Here is a 20,754-nt window from a genome sequence, read left to right on the forward strand (position 1 = left end):
TTGGTCTGAAACTGACTTCTGTGTAAGTGGTGCTTCATGTATTACTGCACTATTGAAATATTTAAGGTATTTGCATGAACACTACAATAAATGTAACTCATTTCCGCACATAATGCATTCTTAGTAAGAACACAACGAAGAAGTCATGAATAACTGCAAGGTGTTAGAAACTCAAATGTATGTGCCTTTTTTAAAGCAACTGCAAATTCCTTGCATGCTAACTGAAAACTAAGTAAAGCCTTTTAGATTTTTAGATGCTGCAGACATTTGAGGTCATGCTTGTAAAACTGAATACAGCCTGCGCAAAGAAATCCGATTTAAAGCTAATGTGTATATAGTTGCGTGAATTTTTAAAGCCCCCTAGACTCAAAGGGAAATCACTGTCATAATTAGGGGATTGCAGTATGGTTTTGAAACTAATTTTTTAAGGTGAAAAGTAACTTAAAGTTGGTTTAATGTTTTCAATCCATTATGTGCTATTTATAAAGAGGCTAACATCTTCAGCTGTGTAAATGAGAACAACCCACTAATGCTGCACTTATTCAGCATGTTTGTGTGGTATGATATTAGCAAAACAAATCTATGATAGTGACCTTGGGGTTTAAAAAGAAGAATGCAGAAACAGTCCTATTTGCAAGATACATCTAGACATGTTGTGAAGCATATTACATAATCTGAGACAGCCTTCCGAATCGCCAAAGTTTAAAATAAAGCACAAAGGTGCTTGTAAATAATTCAGTATCATATTCATTTGCTATAATCCTGCTCTGTGATGAATGCTTTATGTGCAGAGACCTTTGCTTGGTCAACAGAGAAAATAATTTTTGAGCTTCATAATAAAAATGCAGAGACAATGTTTTAGTGCAGATAGTTGTTCATGTAATTTTTTTTTTTTTTTAATCTTGTACACCTTTTATGGTCATTACACATAAGCTTCATAATACAGACATGGGTAGAAAAATATACCACAACATTCCTCTGTAAGCATAACATAATCTCCATCTGCATTTAACAATAATATATATTTTGTCCAAAGTTAAGACTTGTAACATCACCTGTAAAAGCCTAAAGCATCGCTATGTTCTACATTCTGGAGAGAATAGACTTAAATGTCACTATGTACAAGGTGTAATGGTTGCTTAAGATATCACATATGTCTACATACAATACAATAAAGCATCTCGCGGTAATATACAATTCCAGCATTATGAAAAACTGCCTCTTGGAGAGAACTCAGAACACTTAAATGGCATCACTTTGGCACTTTTACGGCAATGAATTATCTATAGAGAGGAATGATTATATAAACAATGACATCATTCTTATATCATCCCATTTGTACTGAGACCGGCCTCAACATTCAAGCAATCAAGCGTTTCGGCGTATATTGCAGTGCATTAAAATAATGTGCTTGGGAAGCCATTTACACGAAGGGTGATAATGTGTTTGGGTTTTGCCCTATGAGGGTCTCTTCAGTGTACTTGCATCCAGTAAACCGTCTTTGAAAAGCAGCAGAAAAACAAATAATTTTCCTCTTTAAAGAGCATTTAGCTTTATTACATTACCATAGATCCACCACCTTCCTCTCCTTATTTTTTTATTATTATTATTATTTTTTTTTTACATTTTTGTCATTGCCTTTTATAAAAAACATAGAAAATAATTCATAAGTATATTAAACAAATTCTTAGGTCCAATGTCATACAAAAATGTTTTCATTTTTGTTCATTATTATTTTATGTAACTCAGATTAATATTTTAGTAGTTCATAAATCATTTATTTACTTGCTTCATATATTGCAACGTTAAAGAACAAAAAAAGGTTTACAACTTACTGTTGTAAAACCTTGTTAATCCTAGCATTTGGTCTTCCAAGCGAATTTCCTTTGAACATATTATGACAGATTGGAAGAAAAAAGTACGTAAGGTGCCGTAATACCATTATAAAACACCACTTAAGAAGATGCTGGAGTAATAGAAGGGAAATGTCTACCTTCACCTAAACGATTTATCTCTTAAAATTCCCATGCGCCTGCTCTGATGCATCAACATGCAATACCTGCATGCATTGAAATAAATCCATCCTTCCATCCTTCAATGTCCTCTGCTTCATAACAACTATTGATTAATGTTGCGTGTTGCTTTAGTTTAAATCACTGCAGGTGACAAATAACGAGGCATCACAAAACTAATGAACCTTTTGTCTATTCAAGCTATACGTTTTCACAGACATGGGCCTAAAATGTTCGCTATTATGTTTTTAGGTTGATTAATAGGTTACATGACGTGTGTGAACTCTGCACTTGTATCTACGTTTTTAATAGTCTAATGCCTGTACAGAGGAGATATCGAGTAATAACATCAAGCTTTCTAAGACCCTCCATAAAAATAGACAGAAATTTCCATAGCCTCACAATATTCAAGTAAACGTATTAGCTAATATCTCATAGAACTTATATGCTAATGTTCTTTACATTTCTTAAAAAAATACTAAAAAGACCATTCAAAATGAAACCTAAAAAGGTGCTCGTATATGTAAGCTGGGGCTAGTTTTGATTTATGGAAGATTAATTGTTCAGTTTTGGAACTGCAATCTAGCACATCCCCTAATTTGATGGATGCATTTCATCTCCATATCATACATCCAGCATATACAAGTCCTGACTACAGTAACAGTCAAATTCATTTGGCTCTGTTTAGTCAAAACACCCTGGATATGCTAAAAGAGTGCCTATTTCTCCCAGGCAGCGGGAATGTGCAGAAATCGGCTTATATATGGACTTTCTTTTGAATAAAAGCGATATGAGACTGAATTAGCATGTGCATATAGGCTGGCTGGCCCTCTTTGGGGTGGGACTATATGGCTGACTCCATGTTCTCGCTCCAGGCGTGGTCATCTAGGTTGTAAATGAACTTGGTGCGGTTGGAAGGGTTCTGTGCAATGTCCTTGCCCAGATTGTCCAGGGTGAGGTTGGAGGCGAACAGCTGGGTTGGGGTCAGGAAGTCCTCACAGTTCTTAATGTACCTGGAGTAGTTCTGACGCAGACACTGCCAGGTGACGGCATAGAGAATGAAGGCGCTGGATTTGAGAACGATAGCAATGCTGACGTAAAGGTAACGGTAGGTTATGTTGTCGTATAGCATGCAGGCCCCTTTAATGCCGCATACGGAGCTCCATAGTAGGCAGGTGGAGTCAATCCCAATGCCAAAAATCAGAGGTGGAGGAATAAAACCTGGAACGTGGAAAACATGGCTCAGTGTGACTGTACTGTACTTGTTTTTAATAATTATTTTTACGATTTTTGCTTTAATGTAAAAATGAGTTTTTATTTATTACTGTTCAAGAGTTTTTCATTTTGAAAGAAATCATTTTATTTGGCAAGAACGCATTCAATTCATCAAAAGTGACAATAAAGACATTTTTAATGTCACAAAAGATTTCTGTTCTTTTAAACTTTCTATTAGAATAATCCTTATGAAATGTATCACAGTTTCCACAAAAATATTAAGCATCAATGTTTTTCAACACTGAAAATAAAAATGTTTCTTGAGCACCTAATCGTATTAGAATGAAGCATCGTGTGACACTGAAGACTAGAGTAATGGCTGCTGAAAATTCAACTTAATTCAAAATATATTCAAATAAAAGTTAACTACTAATTGCAAGTGATCAAATCAGATTTGTGTATCCAGACATAACCAATCTATCTGCATGGGTTGCTTTGGTAATATAGGTGTACCCACGTGTGTGATAAGGCTTTCAAAAGGGATACAAAAAAAATAAGCAACCTGTTTACGTTGCGGTGCAGAACTCCTTTGTCGCACAAGAAAACTGGTATATATATATTGTGACGTTCCATGTTGTAGTCACTGTATGAATCCTCCTCGGCATTTCCATCACTGGTTTTGACCATTTGAAATATGTTTTGAGCAGCCAGAGCATCCAGACCGAGATGCATCTTTAAAAACCTGACTGGAATCGCATTTTAAACCACCTCCAAATGTGGTTTTATTCAGATTCGAAAAATCTGTTTATTTGTTTGTTTTTCATTGCTGTCCACACTTGGATAAAATATGGATATGCAAAAAATAATTTTTTTTCCTGGCAGTCTAGAACACAGCCTAAGAGACTTCTTTCAAAATCATTAAAGAGTCTTACAGACTCAAAAATTATTGTAAAAATTATTTTAAATGCTAGTGTGAACTGTGTATGTGTAGTGTAACCAAACTATAATATTATAAAGATGCATGCTTAAAATAATTGTAAACAAATTGATAAATTATCCTGCAGAGACACTGTAGGTGTTACTTGTTATGCAAATATCTTACCCAGCAGCCGGAGCAACAGGAAGAGAACTCCAAGGGCGTATGACTTCAGCTCTGGGCTCACAGTTCTACAGACAACAACAACTGATGGTTTAGTACATTGTAGTTCATTATGATGTGCAGATGACAATTTGACCAATTAAAACTCATTAAAAAAAAAATTTTTAATTCAAAGAATGACAGCAGCATTACCTGATCAGGATGATGACGGATGGAGTCTGGGCCATGGCTCCGATCATGCTGCATGCGCACACGACTGCTAAGAACGTGAGGAAGGCCTGCTGACAGCCTGGGCTGGAGCACTTTCCCGGCATGGCTGTACCAGGCCCGTCGCCATGGGCAATGCACTTACAGCCTGTCAGATTCTGAGAAAGAGAGGAGGGAGAGCAGATCTGAGTGCATATTTCATGATGGATCTTATGCGCTGCTCTGGGGATTTCCAGGCGACCATCAAGAGAAAAAACAACCTAATATTTGAGACAAAGGGGATTATGGAAGCCCGTTTCCACCACTGAATAAAGAAAAAATGGTAATTGTGACTTTTTACCTTGCAATTCTGACTTTTTTCTTAGAATTGTGTTATATAAACTCACAAATGTGAGATATAAACACACAATTGCAAGAAAGACAGAACTGATGGAACATTTCCAACGGTGGCCCAGTAGTGCACAACCCAACGAAATCACCACAACACAATGCATAGGACTAATTTCATTGTGTTGCGGCTTGTTTCCATTGTGTTGTGCCAATTTCATTATGTTGCAACTTGTTTCCGTTGTGTTGTGACTTGTTTCCGTTGTGTTGTGACTTGTTTCCATTGTGTTGTGCCAATTTTGTTATGTTGCGACTTGTTTCTGTTCTGTTGTGCCAACTTCGTTATGTTGCGACTTGTTTCCGTTGTGTTGTGCCAATTTCGTTATGTTGCAACTTGTTTCCGTTGTGTTGTGCCAATTTCGTTATGTTGCAACTTGTTTCCGTTGTGTTGCAATTTGTTTCTGTTGTGTTGCAACTTGTTTCCATTGTGTTGTGCCAGTTTCATTGTTGCGACTCGTTTCCGTTGTGTTGCAACTTGTTTCCATTGTGTTGTGCCAATTTTGTTGTGTTGCGGCTTGTTTCTGTTCTGTTGTGCCAATTTCGTTATGTTGCAACTTGTTTCCGTTGTGTTGTGCCAATTTCTTTATGTTGCAACTTGTTTCCGTTGCGTTGCAATTTGTTTCTGTTGTGTTGCAACTTGTTTCCGTTGTGTTGTGCCAATTTCGTTATGTTGCAACTTGTTTCCGTTGTGTTGCAATTTGTTTCTGTTGTGTTGCAACTTGTTTCCATTGTGTTGTGCCAATTTCATTGTTGCGACTCATTTCCGTTGTGTTGCAACTTGTTTCCATTGTGTTGTGCCAATTTTGTTGTGTTGCGGCTTGTTTCCATTGTGTTGTGCCAATTTTGTTGTGTTGAGACTTGTTTCCGTTGTGTTGTGGAGATTTCATTGTGTTGTGCACTACTGGGCCACCATACTTTCCTGCAATTCTGACTTTTTTCTCACATTTGCAAGTTTATATCTCATAATTCTGATTTATTTTCTCTGAACTGAACACAGAACACTATAAACTCACTATTGCTAGTTATAAAGTCCAATTCTGAGAGAAAAAAAATATTATTTTCTTACAATTGTGAGTTTATCTCAATAACATAAACTTGCAATTCTGACTTTTTTCTCAGAATTGTGTGATAGAAACGTGCAATTACAAGTTATAAAGTCAGAATTGCATGATATAAAGTCTCAAACGTGTTATAAAGTCAGAATTACGAGATATAAACTTGCAATTCTGAGAAAATTGTGAGATAAAATGTCACAATTACCTTTTTTATTTTTATTCAGTGGTGGAAACAGGATTCATAGGGAACTTATGTATCTAAAAGAGGAAAAAATGAGCATGCTCAAAAGCTCTTATTTCAATGACCCCTGGAGGCAGATGTACTGTATGTCTGAGTTTATTGATCTGTATGAATATGAATAGATGTGGGAGGAGACTCACGGTTTTAGTGCAGCCAGCCAGGCAGGCAGAGAGGTAGGTAATACCGTTGGAGCCACAGACGGGGCTTAGAGAAGACGTGTAACAATTACAGCCTGACAGACACGCGGCCTCCGTCTGCTCCCATGAACCTAGACTCCTAAATGGAGAGAATGAATATGGGATGAAAGAAGGACCACATGTTCCCTTCAAATTCATAGTTTAGTGAGTCTGATCCTCTGTAAAATTAATGCTGCAATTCAGCTTAGTGCTTTTGTGATGTGAACACTAAAGTCTTTATACTCTGAGTGTCTGTATTTATTGCCAATTGTTGTGGATCATTAAAAATTTGTGTGAGGCTTTTATGGTGAAGCGCTCTACTCACTCGTTGCCATAGGCAACAGTAACCCCAGCGACCGGGCCCGTATCACAGCCAAGGAAGAGGAAGGAGACGTAGCAGGCCGTAGAGATGATATTGACTAGCATAGCCAGACGAATAGCCCCTAACGCAGTCAGATTCAACTTCTTCACCAGGAGCCCACCCAGGAAAATGCCCAGACAAGCACAGGGGATTGCTGTCATACCTGAAAACACACAGATTTGATAGGCAGCTTGCAGGGATTTCATATGAAACAGCAAGTTGGATGTTTTTGTACAGTTATATTCAGCTTTTGTCTACCTAGGAGCTGATTAGCGGAGGACGTTGAGAGGTTGAACTGCTGTTCGAGATATTTCCCCAGGAAGGCAGCAAATCCAGCCACCACAGCGATTTCCATGCAGGCAGCGAGAATGACACAGGTGAAAACCGGGTTGGACAGCAGATGCTTAGTCACCTTAGGGATAACTGAGAAGTAATTAGATTCATATTAGTGGATGATCAGGGAAATATTACATTTTTAAATTCAATTATGTAATCCAGGGGTTTCAAATTTTTCATGTCAAGGATCTGCAAATTTGATGCCCCCATTTGAGGAGTACTTTTATTAAAATATAATAACAGCTATTGATTTTTATATTTAAAGATCAATTTAAACTGTGTAAGAAAACATTAAGCATGATACAATAAATACATGATACAAAAACACTTTCCAAAATTGAATTACTGGCCTTATAGTATTATAAAGAACCTTATAAATATTTAGTTTAGTTTATATATTTGTATTTTAATTTTATAAACCATTTTAGCATAAGGTTGCAACATAAAACTATTTTAATTCAATTTATAGAGCAAAAAAAAAGTGTCTTGTGTCCACAATTAATTGGTCTACAATTAATTATGATAAAACAATAGGAATATAAAATGAATGTGTTAAAAATATTGCATTAAACATATTAAAGCCTTTAACATGCTCTGTTTGACAAATTTTATATAAATGTTACATTATAATACAATATTTGACTTTTTCTACAGCATCCCCACAAATATACATAGGACAGGCAGTTTGAAGAATGGATGTATAGATGGATCGATAGAAGGATTTTATTTTTTTCTCTCTGGGGGGGTCCCCAGACCCCTGTTTAAAAATCCCTTTTGCAATCTATTTACATCATTTGGAGAGACGAGTCTTGTTCTAAAACTACTATAAATAATGAACTGATAATAATGAATGATAAATCAAACAAAATGATTATTTTATGTACGATTGCCTATAAAACCTAATGCATGACCTGTGTGTGTTTAGACTCTCTTTGTCTTGTCCTCTCTCTCACCCTGCAGGTGCTGGCAGCAGGTGAGGCCAGTGTTGATCTCTGGGTCATCTGAGGTTTTGACTCCTTCATACTCCTGCACCAGCTCAGCAGGCAGCATGGCCTGTTCACTCTCACCCCCCGGGCCCTCCCCAGGCTCGTTCAGCGACTGCGGGAACCCAAACATGAAAAACGAGGAGAGGAAGAGGAAAAGGCCACAGATGATAAAGCCGCCCCACCAGGCACCGATCCAGCGCGGATCGTCAGGAGTGATGTCCAGCGTGGCTGTTAGGAGCGAACAGAGATCTGATGAGATATTTACTGAGACACCGTGTTTCATTACATGTATTGATTTAACAACGTGCCTTTATCTAAAACCACTTACAAAAAATAACAAAAGTCAGTCATATTTCAGTGTGTCCATTTTTGATGCCGGCACTCACTTGTGTCAATGAAGGCTGCATCAACATAAACTTTGGTGCACAGAGAGCCAAGAATAAAACCACAGGCTGGTCCAAACACCAGTGTAGAGAATAAGATACCTGTAATGCAATACCAAAGACTAGAGTCAAAGAAGTTATTCAAGAAAAGTAAATTCATTCATGCAAACTCTTGGCTAAATTGTTGTCATTTCACTAAAATGATATTCGTTCAATCCCTTGACTCAAATCCTTCAGTTAACAGTTAACAAGGCGTTTACACTAACCATCCTGCTGCTTATATAAATAGCCTCTTTTTAGGGCAAAATTTTAGAATTTATTATTATTATTATTTGAATTATTACAGAAGGAGAATTATATCATATTCTATTCGGAAAGAACCTTAAGTAGCCCAAAGTAAAATAGCTATTTCATTTAGTTATTTTGTACATTTTAAATATTCTCTTGGTGAAACAGTTAATTTACATAATCTACTACATCATCATTGCAATGATGCATTTATGTAAAAACTGATAAATACACACATTTCTCTGTTGATTATCATATATTGTGGGAGTACTAAAAGAGTAGAGGCCAACATATAGATTGTGCATGTGTTGGTACAGGTTGTACCATCAGCTGTTCTACCCTTCGGCGAGTAATTATCTGTCCAGACACAGAAGCAGCACGGCATAATCATTATCAGAGAACACTGAAGTACACAAACAGCCATATACTACTATAAATTAACGTGAGAGATAATGAGACACAGCCGATGGGATAATCTTGTTTCATCCCGAAGGGGATTATTTTGTGATAATGACCGACTGACTGTTCATTCTCTTATGCATTACATGCCTACTTACCAAATAAATACACTACCATTCAAAAGTTCCAGCCTGAAATGTTTTTGAAAAAAGTATTGCACCATTTTACATTTGCACCATGTGCTGCATTCATTTGGTCAAAAAAAACAAACAAAAAAAAACAATAAATCAGTAATATTGTAAAATATTCATTTTAAAACAACTATTTTCTGTTTTAATTGTAAGTAATTTATTCCTGAAAACTGAATTTTCATTCTAAAATTCTGATTTGGTGCTCAAAAAACATTTCTTACAATATCAATGCTAAAAACAGCTGTGCTTTTTCAGGATTCTTTAAAAGTTTAAATAAACAACAATTATTTAAAATAGAAATCTTTTATAAAATTATAAAAGTTTTTGTCACTTTTGATCAATTTAATGCATATTTGCTAAATAAAAGTATTAATTTCTTTCAAAAAAATCATACTGACTAAAATATTGGATTGAGCTGAAATTATTTTATCATTTAAACAATTCTGCATACTGCATACAACCATCGGTTTAGACAAACACTGCAACAATATCACTAATGCTAATACTGTGATCCTCTAAGGCCATTTTCACTCCATGCAGTAACTGAGATGCAAGATGTTGCCAGTTGTGTTTGTATGAACAAGAATAAGTGAGTCTGTGATGTGATACAAGAGACATGAACATAGCACCGGTTTCAGTTACCCAGAAGAACGGTCTGATTTATGCCATTGCCATGACTACAGTTAATAAGAAGAAACTTCAGGGCGCTGGATGGCACAATTAACCACCCAGAACCAAGTAGTTACTCTAGAGAGCCATTTAATACTAGTATGTAAAGCTTAATGCACATTCACACCAAAAAAGATATGGTAATGTTTTGTTTATCATAAGTGCGCTGCAGTTCTCGTTTGCTGCTTTAAATGCTTGAGTGCTTCTGATTGGCTGTTACTGTTTTTATCATCCTTCAGCTGGAAAGAATAATTTTGAAAGTGATTCCAACGATATCGTTCTTGTGTCATTATTGTGTGGACTTCACTATTATCATTGAATTAGAATGATTAATAAAACTTTATAGTTACCATTATAGTAATCATCCTTTACTATGGAAAGAATGAACCTCACCTCCTTGCTGTAAAGTTAAGAGTGCAGAAAGGTCTGTAACATGACCTTTAATGGTATATTTACTCTGATCTTTAAAAAGTGTTTTAGTTTTATCCATTAGCCTGGATGAAATTGATTAAGCACCTTAGATCATGTATGGCAGTCCTAATGTTACCTCTTACAAGAGAATGTAATCCTAGACCAGTTCTCTTACTCTGGTATTCAGTATGAATACAGATGCTGGATAATTCACTTAAAACAGATAGGCCTTTCTGCTTGTGCCTTTGCGAAATACCCAGAGCCTCTGTGATCAAACAGCTAAATAACTTGATTCCACTATGCCCACCAGCAATGACTGTCTCCAAAGAGGATGTTCATGTTTGTGCTAGTTTATATTTTGCTTAAATGAGAGATATGTCCGGTTTAAAGGCTAAAAAGGATTAAAAGACGCAAAAGGAAGAGAGAAAGAAGCTTGCATGGGTTGCACAGACATTAATGCTCATAGACGGACAAGTCAGCTCAATGCAAAGACATCAGAAACACTGCAGGAAAGGAGACAAAGCAGAAATGCTGTAAAAAGCACACATGGAAACCCACAGACATTCACAACTATCTTCTGGGCCTTTGAAAGCTACTCAACTATAATAGTCATACAGTGATCAATTTCTATGCAAGGGTTTCATTTCAGGAGATTTTTAAGACATTAAAGTCTGGGGTTGATCTGTTCCTTATTTGTATCAAATGTATGGAGAATCATTGTAGTCATGCGAGAGAAAGAGAGTGAGAAGAATAGAGAGAGAGGGAGAGTGAGCTGCCTGAGGGATGACAGAGCAGCCAGCACACATTAGCTTCATAGCAGAAGTAACAGGCACCGAAGGCCATTATTGCTTCTTGTTTACCCCTTAACAACATGGCAACAGGAGATTAAGACAGTGGCGCACTACACTAAAGCAATGGGTTTAAGCTTGATACTTGGAAATTTCCCAAGTGAGTTCGCTGCAAACCTAAACTACTATACCTATTCCAGCCATATACAATATCTATACTGTTTGTGTATCGTCATACAATAGCTTTCTGCCAAGATTCAGGATACACTAAGGATACAACCTTTCGTGGCTTATAAATCATTAATAATAGTAAGTGCTGTAATTGCTGCAACGGCAGGATATTGACGCTACTAACCAGCACATTTACAGACACTTTTGCAGGGGTTCAAGTTGTGCCATTTGAGGGCCTTTAAAATACAGCTTCTAAAACGTATTGAGTGAGATATCCAAAGAGTCTTTCTCAGGCTATTGTGGTAACAAACACCTATTACACCTCTAGTTGACTGTTTCCTATTATTTGGTGTAGATGCTGGTGATTGCCATGGCACCTGGTTCAAATGCAAAAGGGGAGCTTTTTAAGCAGGTGCTATTGTTCTCTCCTAAAATGGAGTAAAACAGATTAAGGCAAATAATTCTGTTCAGAACAATTAATCTGTAACATTTTACAATAATGTTCTATATATTAGGTGTTATGAACCAACAGTGTACAATACTTTTATTTTTACATTTGTTAACATTAGCTAACATAAACTAAGCATGTTAATCATAGTTTGTGTTAATTTAAAAATGTACATTATTGTTAATTATTACATTATTATTTACATTATTAAAATCAAAAGTTGTTTCTGTTCATATTATTTAATAAATTAATTAATCAATCAATCAATTTTTACTTTACTCATTTTCTATAACAGACATATAAAACTGAACAATTTACAACAATCAAAATGAATAATAATAATGATAATTTATTATTATTATTATTATTATTATTATCATTATTTCTGCAATAATTATCATTAATTGTTTTAATTATTTTCATAAAGGTTTTTAATAATAGGTTTAATAAAGTATTATTAAGGTAAAAGAACAAAATTGTGTGTATAATGTGTGCATGTTTCATATATTTGTAGTAGCCCTAGTGAAAAATTAATATACTAAAATGTATTTGAAATACATTTATTTCAAATACATTTACATATTTATGTACTTAATAAAAATACCCTGCAATTATACTTTTAGTTTAATTTAACTGGTATGCTTAAAGTCTGCTAAATTGGAACAACTAATTTTGTACTGAATACACTTTAATTGTGCGGAAGTAGTGCTGAAGTCCTACTAAAGATCAACTGAAGTATATTTGATTGAGCTAAAGTGGAACTACTGCAAGTATACTTTAGGTACACTTGCATTTAAAGACCGATATTATTAAAAAAACATACAATCCACATCAATAGTGACATTAAAACACATTTTAGTTTAAGAAATGTGCATCGTACATTAGTAAGTAGTACACAAGTAGTACTCCAAATAAAGTTTAATTATCATTTTTATATTAGTAAGTCTCGAGCGATGTGTCAGTAAATATGGTCATAGACTTTAACTATACTTAGTATGAAAAAAATATACAACTTTTTTCACAAGGGAGAACCTAGCAGTAATATATATGAGCTACTGGCTAAGTTTGTCATCTACAATACTGATGATGTCAGGGCACTTTAGCCTTACTGACGGGCCTGAGGGGGTGTACATAACACAAAAAGGTTGTGCAGATCACTCTCACCAATATAAAGGGAAGAGTCTTCTCGTCTGACGTGATCATCGATGTAAGACACTCCCAGAGGCTGCAGGGGTGTCGCTCCAATCCCCAGAAGCATTTGAGCTCCGATCAGCAGCAGGTACATCATGTTGGTATTGGTTCTATTCCCACAGATGTAACCAGGATCCGAGAGCCCTGCTCGACTAGTATTGGAGCACACATCCTTTCCCTGTCCCACAGGTCGTGACTCTCCAGACTGATATTCATACTGGTGGGTCAAGAACTCAGGCAGCGCTGACAGTAACGCTCCCAGAGCCATCACGATGCCCCCACAACCAATCAGCCGCGGCCGATGGGCCCTGGCCCCAAAGTAGCTGACGAATAGGATGAGGGCAAGGTTGCCAATCTCAAAGCTGCTGGCGATCACACCCACGTCAGCGCTCTGCAAGTTGAAACGTCGCTCTAGCGTAGTGAGGACACTGACCTAAAATATAAAGAAAGACACACTGTTGCAAAGCTGTATGCACATTTGAACTGACACCAAATCACTAATTGTCTTTTAATTTAAAAATCTATATTCAAAACTCACAATATTTCATTCATGGCTTAGGGATCTTAAACAACATAATAGATTGGTGAGATTTTGTTGACAACATAGATGCTGTATCGAAGGTATAAATCAAATGTAAACATCCATATGAATGTTGACAAATTGTTTTTAAGAGTATTTTATACAATTATTTAAACAATTTAATAATGTGCCATTCAAGTCACCTTTCATACATAACATATTAAATACCTCAGATAAAGCACAAGGGGAAATGACAAATCAATCATATCACTTTACTCCCAACCCTACAGAGCAGATGCATTCATGTAGTGATGTAACTGTGTGCATCTTTCTCTTGTACTGAAAGCTAACATGAAGTCTAGGGCAGACCATTTTAACGTTTATTCCATTAAACTAGCAAGTATCTATGTTTATGTTAGTAACAAATCAATATTGTTACTGGCAACAAATTGAAAATTTTTGTTACTGAATTCTGTTGTTTGGCACCTTTTTCAGAGTACTTATCCTAATTGTTATTAGTGACATTTCTTACCAAGTGACATTTTCTTTTTCCTTGTTGTACAGTATGACTAGTCAGAATCACTACTTTATTTCTTTAGTTCAGTTTATACTTTAGTGATGCTAGTGTAATAACCTATATACTAAGAAAACTAGAATATATAGCTTAATGGTAGCTATTTGAATAATTATTTGAAAAAAAAAAATACTAAAGAACAAACCAAAATAAGTACCAACAAAAACTGAAATACATAGTAAATAGCTGGAATCAAAGACCCCCAATAAAATTTAATAGCAGGGTCATTCCTGGGATTCGGTAATATTTCAGTCTCCCAGAGTTTCTGAAGTGGTGGTTCACCAAAACGAATTGTTAGAAGCATTTCACAAAACTTTGGGATGTCCACTATAATGGATAAAATTAATTATTGCATTTTAATATTTTTTAGCATAAAATAATGTCTTATATCTATCTTAAACCAAGCATTTTGTCATGTCCCTGAGGCACTTCACCGAGTTTGTACGTAGACAATTATTAACAAAATGTGCATAGTGTCTGTGATTTTTGGCAACAATGTAAGCATTTACTTGTGTTCCTTTCTTGTAAAAAATATTTTTCTACAAAAAAAACATTTTATAAAAAAACAGACTTTAAAGTTATGTCCCTCAGTCTGAACTCAACCCCGTCACACTAACCATTCTACGCCCGTAATAATTTAGACTCCACTCATATGTGACTTCATTTACCAGAAATGACATCATTCGGGTCTCTTTAATAGTGGTGCAGAAAATGGTTAGTGGTATCATACTTTTTATTCATATTTTTGAGGCATGTTATAGTCAGGGATGATACTGTCAAGCTTAACAACTCAACCCTGTCACATAAAATTAAGATTAAGATGGAAAATTGTTACTTTTTCAACATTTTATTTTAATCCATAAGTATATACAATGTACTTATTTTATTGCTGCCATACATGGTCTACTCTCCTACACTACACAATGAGCAGTGGCCATTTTGTGTGAAAAACCACAACCCCGTCACACTCAACCCCATCACAAATGTATTTCTAATTTTTAAGGGGTTGTAAACTTGTGACAGAGTTATTTGCTTCATTTATTAATAATTTTAATGAAAAAATAAAATAGTCATGGTTTCAGTAAATATATATATACTTCAAAATCATGACCACTTATATTTTTGTTTTAAATAGAATTTTTGATGTATTATGTCCACTTAAACGTTGACAAGCATCATACATCAGAAATTGCACCCACATTTACAGCAGAAAGACAATGTTGGCCATGCAGATATGTTGACCCAGAAACAAGGGGACAATATGAGAGAGAAACAAAACCAAAAATTTTAATTTAAGGCAATGTATCCCTTCAAATGTGTTGCAGTCTTCAACCCCGTCACACCTTGTCACATTAATATTTTTAGAAAAATATAGGGAAAACAATTAAGAACAAAAGTATTTCTTGCTGATTACCATCTGACATGTTAAGGGCTAAAACAATAAAATTGTGGTTTAAAAATAAAGAGACCGTAGACACGCATTTGTGTATTTTTAGCTTCAGTCCTATAAAAATGTGAATATGATGATAAATGTTACATTTGTTATCATTAAATTGTTATCAGGGACACATTAGGTACAGTAGGTACATGTTTGTTTTATAACAATTTCTGTGTAAAATCCTTTTTAAACCAATCCCATTTTGTCCATTACGGGGTTGAGAAAAATGGTGTCTAAAGCTGAAAAAACTGAAATCAATAAAAGGTCTTTGATGCCTGAGGTGGGAAAATATTTTTTTGGAGGTTTGATATGTGCCTAATGATGTGGGGTATTTAGAAGTTGAATCACATGTAATTGAAAAACATGTATATTCCAAGTTGAAATGTTACAGCAAACATTTTTTTTATTTTTTTTATCAGAGATGATGCACATTAAACATTACTGTAGTGTAAATGCACTAGTTAGCAAAATATTTTCCATCAGCCCTACCAAATTTCAACCAAGAAAAAGTCACCCTAAAAACAAAATATTAAATTGAAATTACAAAATTCTTAAAATTGTTATAAACATGCAAAAAATGTAAGTAATTTATATTCAAATAATTGTCCATATTTACTATTCCACAGTAGTATTGTCCCTATATAGTGACCAGTCACAGATAGGGCCTACTAGACACTGAATATTAATTAAAAAGTTAATAGTGAAATTGAAAAAAAGTACAGGTCAATATCAGATTACGTCTAGTAAAAAATGAGTACTACAGTAACATATTTTAAGGAATAAATGCCGAAACGGCTTGCCATATATGATCGCTCTGACATATCTGATCATTCTGACATATTTTTATGTGCATAAGTGGCTCAAAGACAAAATAAGGTAATCGTTCGGTGAGATTACGTTGGAGCCACTGATGCACATAATGTTGGAAAGGAGAGAGAGGTATTTGACCACTGGGCCACTCACTGGATCATTTTTCATTATAGCGCCTCTAAATCATAAGGAAATAAAGCAGTCGCGATACACACGCAAGAAGCCCTATACCTCACGATGCTGTTTATTTCTATCGCTTTAGGGAAAAGATAAGCGATGCGCACCGGACACCATTCAATGTCATCCACATACAGTACGTACGCATTATGAGCTGCGTGTGTTAATGGCTCGACTCACCAGATAGGCTCCTACAGTGCCCTGTGCCAACATTAAGGCACATTCTGATATGAGGAATATTTTGATGTTGGAGAAGCATGATGTCTTCTTCTGGCACTCGTCTGGCTCAGTGTCTGGCGTGCTTCCCTCCGCGTACATCCTCTGATGCGGACTGCAGCAAGCAGAAAGAAAGGCTCGTACAGAAGGTGACCATTGAGGACGAGTGCAGATGGATCCTCAACAAGACGCGCGCGGCTCCATTAACATCGCCTCCGGTTCCAGTCCGCGTTCGAATTGAATCGTATGAAATGAATCTTGAGCGTCCTTAGAGCTGTCACCTCAAAAACTGCGCACTCGCGTCTGATCCGGCGTTCTGAATGGTCCAAAGGAACCGACTGAAGACCACGGCAGCCTATTAATAACCATGAACATCACCGACACACGGGAACTGCGATTCGGTGTTACGTGAGACGGTTACCGTGAGGAGAGTTTGCCGGTGTGTGGAGGACTCAGCTCATGCGTGTCCTCATCTACACCAAAGCCTGCACCAAATGATGACCTCGCTCTCCTTTCTCTTTCTACTGGCTCTCTTTATTTCCTCCTCCTCCCACAAACACATCTAATAGATAGATGGATAGATAGATAGATATTATTAACATTTTTATCAATAATAAAAGGGCTCCATCAAGAGTAACAAAATAAAATAAAAATATCTTAAGTTTTTAAAATGAGTGCAGTTTCTACATGGTCAAAGTGATTATTATTACCAGACTAAAAATAACCCTCAGTATGTGTCCCCTGAGAGCAATGTGCCAAACTAGGGATGTATGAGCTACTGACCAAATGATCATACAGGCCTATATTAAAGATACAGTTCACCCTGAAATATAACATCTGTCAGCATTTACTTGCCTGATGTTGTTCCAAAACCATATGACTTTATTCCATGTGACAGAAAATGTCAAGCAGAATGGCAATTTCAGTCATTTACTTTCAGTGCAAAACATGAGATAAGTGATAACAGGACTTTTATTTTTGAGTGAACTGCTTTTTTAATTTTAGCATGTGTAATAGTGTGTTATAACTGCAAAATGAAGTTCTTCCTCAATATTTTTGTCTTTCAGTACAAATACCTAAACATTCTTAAAGCAATATACATTTAGCCTAATAAACATGCAAACGACATAAGATAGTCTTGTTTTCTGATAAATGCAACAAAATTAAGAGTTTTTTTAATTAAATTTTTTTTTTTAATTTTTTCTTAAAACAGAAAACAATATCTGCCAATAGGTTCAGAAAAACCTTTGAATTATTTTTCTGGCATATATCATATCATCACTATAGTTTGATACATTTTTTTTTTTGATTTAACAATATTGAGGTAGCCTATTTTCTACTTGAAAACAAGACAAAAAGAAAACATCTTGCAGTGTATATGATGTTTGATATACAGGTGCATCTCAATAAATTAGAATGTCGTGAAAAAGTTTTTAAATTTTTTCATGTAAGTTATTTCAAAAAGTGAAACTTTCATATATTTTAGATTCATTGCATGTAAAGTAAAACATTTCAAAAGTTTTTTTGTTTTAATTTTGATGATTAGAGCTTACAGCTCATGAAAGTCAAAAATCAGTATCTCAAAATATTAGAATATTTACATTTGAGTTTCAATAAATGACCATCCTACAGTATAAATACTGGGTATCTCTTGTTCTTTGAAACCACAATAATGGGGAAGACTGCTGACTTGGCAATGATCCAGAAGACGAACATTGACGCCCTCCACAAAGATGGTATGTCACAGAGGGTCATTACTGAAAGGTGTGGCTGTTTACAGAGTGCTGTATCAAAGCACATTAAATGCAAAGTTGACTGGAAGGAAGAATTTGGGTAGGAAAAGGTGCACAAGCAACAGGGATGACCGCAAGCTTGAGAATACAGTCAAGCAAAGCTGATTCAAACACTTGGGAAAGCTTCACAAGGAGAGAACTGAAGCTGGAGTCAGTGCATCAAGAGTCACCACGCTCAGACGTCTTCAGGAAAAGGGCTACCAAGCCACTTCTGAAGCAGAGACAACGTCAGAAGCATCGCACCTGGGCTGTGGAGAAAAAGAACTGGACTGTTGCTCAGTGGTCCAAAGTCCTCTTTTCAGATGAAAGTAAATTTTGCATTTCATTTGGAAATCAAGGTCCCAGAGTCTGGAGGAAGAGTGGAGAGGCACAGAATCCATGTTGCTTGAAGTCCAGTGTGAAGTTTCCACAGTCAGTGATGATTTGGGCTGCCATGTCATCTGCTGGTGTTGGTCCACTGTGTTTTCTGATGTCCACAGTCAACGCAGCCATCTACCAGGAAATTTTAGAGCACTTCATGCTTCCTTCTGTTGACAAGCTTTATGGAGATGCTGATTTCATTTTCCAGCAGGACTTGGCACCTGCCCACACTGCCAAAGGTACCAAAAGCTGGTTCAATGACCATAGTGTTACTGTGCTTGACTGGCCAGCAAACTCGCCAGACCTGGTATTGTCAAGAGGAAGATGAGAGACACCAGACCCAACAATGCAGATGAGCTGAAGGCCACTATCATAGCAACCTGGGCTTCCATACCACCTCAGCAGTGCCACAAACTGATCACCTCCATGCCACGCCGAATTGAGGCAGTAATTAAAGCAAAAGGAGCCCCTTCCAAGTATTGAGTACATATACAGTAAATGAACATACTTTCCAGAAGGCCAACAATTCACTAAAAATGTTTTTTTATTGGTCTTATGAAGTATTCTAATTTGTTGAGATTTTTGTTAAATGTGAGCCAAAATCAATACAATTAAAAGAACCAAAGACTTAAACTACTTCAGTCTGTGTGCACTGAATTTATTTAATACACGAGTTTCACAATTTGAGTTAAATTACTGAAATAAATGAACTTTTCCATGACATTCTAATTCATTGAGATGCACCTGTATATAGATTTGTAAGTTCTTAGTCAGCAATTTAACAGTAACATTCTCCCCTAATCAAAGTGAAAGTAAATATTAATCATGTATCATGAATTCATTGTCAGTCTGAGCAACTGCACAGCACAGAAAAAAACGGTAACCTAAAAATAACATCTAAATTAATTGATTTTAAATAAAAATGTAATGTAATTTTACTGAATCAACCTGAATATATCAGGTGACACCAACAAAATGAAATTTTAAGAGTAAGATCAGGTAGAGCTCAAAACTGCAGGACAGCACTTTTTAAAGTGTGGTTCTGTAATTAATGATCTTAATTGTTCTTACTGTCTATAAACATTTGGAATGACTAAAATACTCCAAATGCAAACATAAGTAATCTTTTTAATCACTTAGATAAAAGACAATAGTGTAGACTGCATCACACAGCAGTCATTTAGTGTGGCTATATTCACAGCAAGTGTGATTGTTGGTAATCACTGGTTTTGCGCTGAAGGTCTCTGTGCTTCAATACTCTGAGGCAAAGACAATTTACTGCTGCCTGGAGAATGGACTCAGCAATAGCATAACAGTATATCTCAGACTGTCTTTGGAGGCAGGGTTGATTTACACACACACACACACACACACACACACACACACACACACACACACACACACACACACACACACACACACACACACACACACACACACACACAGTATTGACTGGTTGTTTTTTCTTTTTTTATCCACCCTACAGAGCAAGACTCACCACTCCTTGTGTTTTCCCATCTGTCTATGGCTCTGCTGGGCCTTTACAGTGATTCATATTGAGCCAAACGGCGCTGTACTCAATTATAGCATCATAGACCCCTCTCTTTTTCCAGCACTTGCATCATCCCACCATCTTCTTGTCTTTTACATTTAAATTATACAATTCAGCTAGTAAGTATAAGCACTAGTTGAAATGTATCTGGTGATTCTAATAACGTAGTCTTGTAAGTTCAACCAAGGCCATACACTGAATTAAAGCATTCGTTTTATTTTCTTGCTTGATGTTTTAGTTTTAAATAATGCCATATACTAATATTCATCGGTTGATATGATCTAATTCATAATTAATTTG

The 20,754-nt window shown here is 35.9% G+C and overlaps 1 protein-coding gene across 1 annotated transcript; it reads right to left on the minus strand.

The window, feature by feature from the left end:
- Window positions 1–867: 867 nt before the first annotated feature.
- slco3a1b (solute carrier organic anion transporter family member 3A1b) lies at window positions 868–17,249 on the minus strand. Its single transcript, XM_058781482.1, has 10 exons — window positions 16,714–17,249; window positions 12,988–13,447; window positions 8,462–8,560; window positions 8,043–8,303; window positions 7,012–7,176; window positions 6,718–6,916; window positions 6,357–6,492; window positions 4,519–4,691; window positions 4,330–4,394; window positions 868–3,233 (listed from the first exon to the last, which is right to left on the minus strand). The coding sequence occupies exons 1-10, from the start codon at window positions 16,849–16,851 to the stop codon at window positions 2,857–2,859; spliced, it is 2,073 nt and encodes a 690-aa protein (XP_058637465.1). The 5' UTR covers window positions 16,852–17,249; the 3' UTR covers window positions 868–2,856.
- Window positions 17,250–20,754: the final 3,505 nt, after the last annotated feature.

This window comes from Onychostoma macrolepis, chromosome 07 (genome assembly GCF_012432095.1).
Source record: "Onychostoma macrolepis isolate SWU-2019 chromosome 07, ASM1243209v1, whole genome shotgun sequence".
NCBI lineage: Eukaryota > Metazoa > Chordata > Actinopteri > Cypriniformes > Cyprinidae > Onychostoma > Onychostoma macrolepis.